We start from the raw sequence: 5,025 nt of genomic DNA, 5'->3' as shown, positions 1-5,025 counted from the left end.
AATAGCACGAGTCGACCCCTGCTCACCTGGAGTCGACTCTCTCAGGCTTTCCAGAGAGCTGTTTTTCTGCCTGATTTCAGGGGTCGACTCTATATCTTTAGGGGTCGACCCCAGCTCTTCAGGGGTCGACCCCAGCTTGACCCCAGCTCAGCATAAGTCTACAATAATTTTCTAATAACACTTAACTGTGTGCACAGTCGAAATAACTGTGTTCTGGGGTAGAATAAGTGTGTTCCGGGATGATTTAAATATGTTCCAAGCTTATTTAACTGTGTGTCATGTTAGATTAAGTGTATTCCAAACTTATTTAATTGTTCCAAGCTTATTTAACTTTATTTTTATTTTTTCCTTTTTTTCTTCTTTTTTTTTTTCTTTTTTTTTCTTCTCTTCTTCCCTTCTTCTTCTTTCTTCTTTTTTCTCCTTCCGCGAGCTGGCGGCACACAGTTAAGTTGTCTGCGAATACAGTTAACATGACTGTGCACACAGTTAAGTGTTCTTAGAAAATTGTTGTAGAAGTGAGCGAGTCGATCCAAGATTCTCACGAGTCGACCCCAGCAGAGCAGGAGTCGACCCCAGTTCAAACTTTTTCTTTTCTTTTTCTTTTTTTTCTTCTCTTCTTCCCTTCTTCCTCTTTCTTCTCTTTCTGCGAGGCCGGCGGCGCCGGAAAGGGGCTGGGCCACGGCGGACGCTGGAGGAGGGCGGGCCGTGGCCGGCGACAGCCGCAAGATGCGGGACGGCGCCCTTCTTCCTCTTCTTCGTCACCTTCCCACCATGGGGGCGGGGGCGGAGGCATTCCCGGCGGCGCGGCCGCGGGAGGGGGCTCGGGAGGAGGCGAGCCGGGCCGCCGGCGGCCGCGGGAGGGGGCAGGCCACGGTCGGCAGCAGCCGCGGCTCGGAGATTACAGTTCGGAAAGTCTCTGAAATTTTTCTTCTTCGGAAGGATGGGAGATCATGAGGGAATGGGCATTTTCGGTATCTTATTTCAAAATAAAAGGGGCTCAGGGACCGGGAATTACAGTTTGGAAAGTTTCTGGACCGGTTGTTTTAGATTTAATTAACAAGGACTTTTTGTTACAGTGGAGTCTTCAGAGGGATGGGAAAGTAAATTTCCCTAATATCTGTTCTAAGTTTCAAAGTTTTTTTAATTCCCACCCTCGTACGGCGCTACATAGTTTCAAGTCCTCAAGTCTTTTAAGTCGTTTAGTCGAGACTTCCATTTTTTCCACAGAATCACCATCAACCAAGGACTCTGCTCCAAGAGCTTATAAACCTCCATACGGAAGTAGCAAGATCACCTACAGTTCTCCTCATCCTTTCAATATAGTATCCCAAACGCCAGACCCCATGCCTTCCTATCTCCTCCCTAATCTTCCCCAGCTTCTCTTTCTTTCATTCCTCTTCACCACCCTTCGCACCGCCACTTCAGCCCCGAGCAACAGCTGGTACTGGTACAATTGCTCCATCACATCCAACTTCACCACCCACAGCACCTACAAATCAGACCTCCAACTCCTCCTCTCTTCCCTTTCCTCCGCCGCCATCCCCACCGGCTTCTCCACCCAGTCCAACGGCCGATCCCCGAACCAAGTCTTCGGCTCTGCTCTCTGCCGCGGCGATGTCTCCCAAGACGAATGCCAGTACTGCCTCTCCACCGCCGTCCAAGACATCCTCCAGCTCTGCCCGTTGAGTCGAAGAGGAGCCATTTGGTACCTAAAGTGCTTTCTCCGCTACTCTAGCAGCAACTTTACCTCTTCCAAAGACAACGAGACTTCAAGATTTAGACGATTCTCCTACAAGACGCAGAATGCCTCGGAGCCGTTCTCCGCCGCGCTGTTGGGAAACCTGATGACTGACTTGATAGAGCGGGCGGCGTACAGGTCGGCACGGCTGTTTGCCACAGGAGAGGTCAATATGACGAGCTCCGAAACGCTGTACGGACTAGTGCAGTGCACGAGGGATCAGTCGGAGGATGACTGCCACCAATGCCTGCAGCGGTCGGTGAACATCATGTCAACTTACTTCCCACGGAGCATTGAAGCTGTGACGATGGCTTACAACTGCTTCATGGGGCACGCGACGTACTCTTTCTATAATCAATCCGTCGGGGCTGCACCACCACCTCCGCCAGCACCGGAGGTGGATCCCGGCGCTCCGCCGCCTAGAGGAAAGGACTCAGGTAATATCAAGACTCGCTTTCTTTCTTCCCAATTAGCATGCGTTCATAGCCAGCCCATGAAATGATGAGTAGGCCGGGCTGGACTCAATATAAAGCCTGATGGGCCCAAAGGCCGAAACAAATAAAGTCCGAAGGAATCCAAGACGAGCTCAGAGATATTATGGTTGAGCCAAGCTCGAAAACGAATGACATAACAGTATGCCCTTCTTGGCTTCTTATGTGAACCGTGGGCTGTTATATTTCTAACGAGATGAGCTTAATTAAAATATTAGCATTTCGATCAGGGAAAAAGAACGTAGCCTTGGTCATCCCGTTGGTTAGCGTGTTGGGGGTCCTCTCAGCCATTTTCATCTGTTCATGGAGGAGGAGAACATTTTTAAAAGTATCCCGTAAGTATTGCATACGTCCAGTTTAATTTGTACGGCTTCAAAACAGGACGCAAGCACTTTTTCTTTCGTTAAAAAGCTCTCATGCTGTTCCATGGCTACCGGATATTATTGAAGGTGAGGAAAATAAAGACATTGGAGCTCTATATTTCGATTTGGGCACACTTAGAGCCGCTACTGATGACTTCTGCGAGACAAACAAACTCGGAGAAGGTGGATTTGGTCCAGTTTATAAGGTACAATTAACATAAGACTTTAAGTCTGGAACCTACTCTATTTCTAATTTACATCGAGAATATAGCTTAATTCCATTCAATTTAAATACAACACACTCTCTTTCCTGTATTCTGCTGTATTCGCAACAGGGAGAACTATCAGATGGCCAGGAAATAGCTGTGAAAAGACTTTCCAGAAGTTCACAGCAAGGACTTCCGGAGTTAAGAAATGAGATTGCTTTTGTTGCTAAGCTTGAACACAGAAATCTCGTGTTGCTACTCGTCTACGAGTTTCTCCCAAATACAAGCCTCGACAAATTTCTATTCGGTATTTTTGACATTCATTTTTTCATCCTACATAAATCTTGCATTTTTTTTAACAAAGTGAAACTGCCACCATGTTCCTCGTTTCTTTTTTTTAATATATATATATATATATATATATATATATATATATATATATATATATATATATATATATATATTATAGAGATCATCGAGATCATATACTATGTCATTGCCCTATTCATGAGTCCTATTGAATCAATCACCAACTTTCATGTCAGACTGGTGAACTGAGCGGTAAATGGATGGTTGGTATGTAGCAGTAGTCTCTATTTTAGTTGACTGTATGGGACAAGTCATATAGAATTTTGAGCTGGGCAAAGACAAGTACTAGTTCAGATTTTTTTTTTCCAATTGATAATTTGGTTATATTATGGTATCATTTTACAGGATAACGTTGAATTAAGGCAAAAACCTCATTCTTCTCTCTAATTTGATCATTATGACATTATTATATGCTTTGACTAGATTTTACTTGGATGATACAGATCCCATCAAACGTGGACTTCTAGACTGGGGAAAGCGCTATAAAATTATTGAAGGAATTGCAAGAGGGCTTCTTTATCTTCACCAAGATTCTCGCCTCAAGATTATTCATCGGGATCTAAAAGCAAGTAACATCTTGTTAGATCAACATATGAATCCTAAGATTTCAGACTTTGGTCTTGCAAAGCTCTCCGAGTCTGAGAAAGAACATGGAAGCACTAGTAAAATTGCTGGTACAAAGTATGCTAAAAGCCTCATTAACTTCCTTATCCTAATCAAAATTTTGATCATTGTGTAATACCTAGCAAACGTTATTAGTCTTTGCTATTATGATAATCTATTGAACTAATAGAATTTTCCTTCATATCGATTTTTCCCTTAATTTGATTTATGGCACTTAACACTGTTGTTGGTTTAACAAATGACAATTGCTTGATGGTGTGCAGTGGATACATGGCACCCGAGTATGCAATGCAAGGGTACTTTTCAAATAAATCAGATGTATTTAGCTTTGGAGTTTTAGTTCTAGAAATTGTGACCGGTCAAAGGATCAGCGACTTCCATGGATCAGGGGATTCTACAAATCTCCTAAGCTTTGTATGGACTGCCTCTTAATGAATCTTAGTCATTACCAAGACATGAAGCAAAAGATAGGGATTATAAATTGCATTCCGTAATCTCTCCAAGCTTATTCTTTTATTATGGCTAATCTTGTTGATTGTTTCTTAAATAGGCATGGGAGCACTGGAGCAAAGGAAAGGCGTTGGAAATAATGGATCACAGCCTAGGTGAGCTGTACCATAGGCAAGAAGCTGACATGCATTCACATAGGATTACTCTGTACTCAGGAAGATATGAGGAAAAGACCTTGCATGGCATCGGTGGTTCTCATGCTGAGCAATCATTCCGTGACTCTTCCAACGCCTTCAACGCCTGCATACTTTGTTCGAGGTAGAACAACCATTGAGTCAGACGAGGCTTTGGGAACTACCAATTCCACTCCATCTGACTCGTTAACTATTTGCAACATGTCAATTACCGACATGGAGCCCCGTTAAAAAACTCCATGGATATTTGGATATTTGATCATTGATGAGAACAAGGACAAGCTTTTCCAACGAGGCTGATGATAGATCGAATGTATGAATTGCAACTTGAGTTTCTTTTCTTTCCCTACAGCATGAAGCAATAGTCCGAGGATGATCTGAACAATGGAAATAAAAAGCTTACAGGAATATATATATATATATTGCTCTTGTTGAGTATCTTGTTTTCCCTTATTATCAATATTTGGCTGTGCCCTTTTTTCTTTTTACATTGTTGTCTTCTCCTTTTTCTTTTTTTTTTGTTTCTCCCTTTCTTCCTGGAAGACGAATGATTGGGCCTCGGAAACACCTTCTCTTAGGCCATCAATATTA

At 43.3% G+C, this 5,025-nt stretch overlaps 1 protein-coding gene and 1 pseudogene across 1 annotated transcript; both read left to right on the top strand.

Moving 5' to 3' along the window:
- Positions 1 to 1,294: 1,294 nt before the first annotated feature.
- LOC120110569 (cysteine-rich repeat secretory protein 38-like) lies at positions 1,295 to 2,598 on the top strand. The gene is made up of 2 exons (XM_039125889.1): positions 1,295 to 2,175; positions 2,460 to 2,598. The coding sequence occupies exons 1-2, from the start codon at positions 1,344 to 1,346 to the stop codon at positions 2,588 to 2,590; spliced, it is 963 nt and encodes a 320-aa protein (XP_038981817.1). The 5' UTR covers positions 1,295 to 1,343; the 3' UTR covers positions 2,591 to 2,598.
- LOC120110667 lies at positions 2,591 to 4,818 on the top strand (annotated as a pseudogene).
- Positions 4,819 to 5,025: the final 207 nt, after the last annotated feature.

This window comes from Phoenix dactylifera, chromosome 4 (genome assembly GCF_009389715.1).
Source record: "Phoenix dactylifera cultivar Barhee BC4 chromosome 4, palm_55x_up_171113_PBpolish2nd_filt_p, whole genome shotgun sequence".
NCBI lineage: Eukaryota > Viridiplantae > Streptophyta > Magnoliopsida > Arecales > Arecaceae > Phoenix > Phoenix dactylifera.
This window is presented reverse-complemented; position numbering and strand designations above follow the sequence as displayed.

Coding starts and splice junctions, on each gene's coding strand:
- LOC120110569 (XM_039125889.1), top strand. CDS start 1,344: ATGCCTTCCTATCTCCTCCCTAATCTTCCCCAGCTTCTCTTTCTTTCA. Junction 2,176..2,459: donor GCCTAGAGGAAAGGACTCAG/GTAATATCAAGA, acceptor CATTTCGATCAG/GGAAAAAGAACGTAGCCTTG.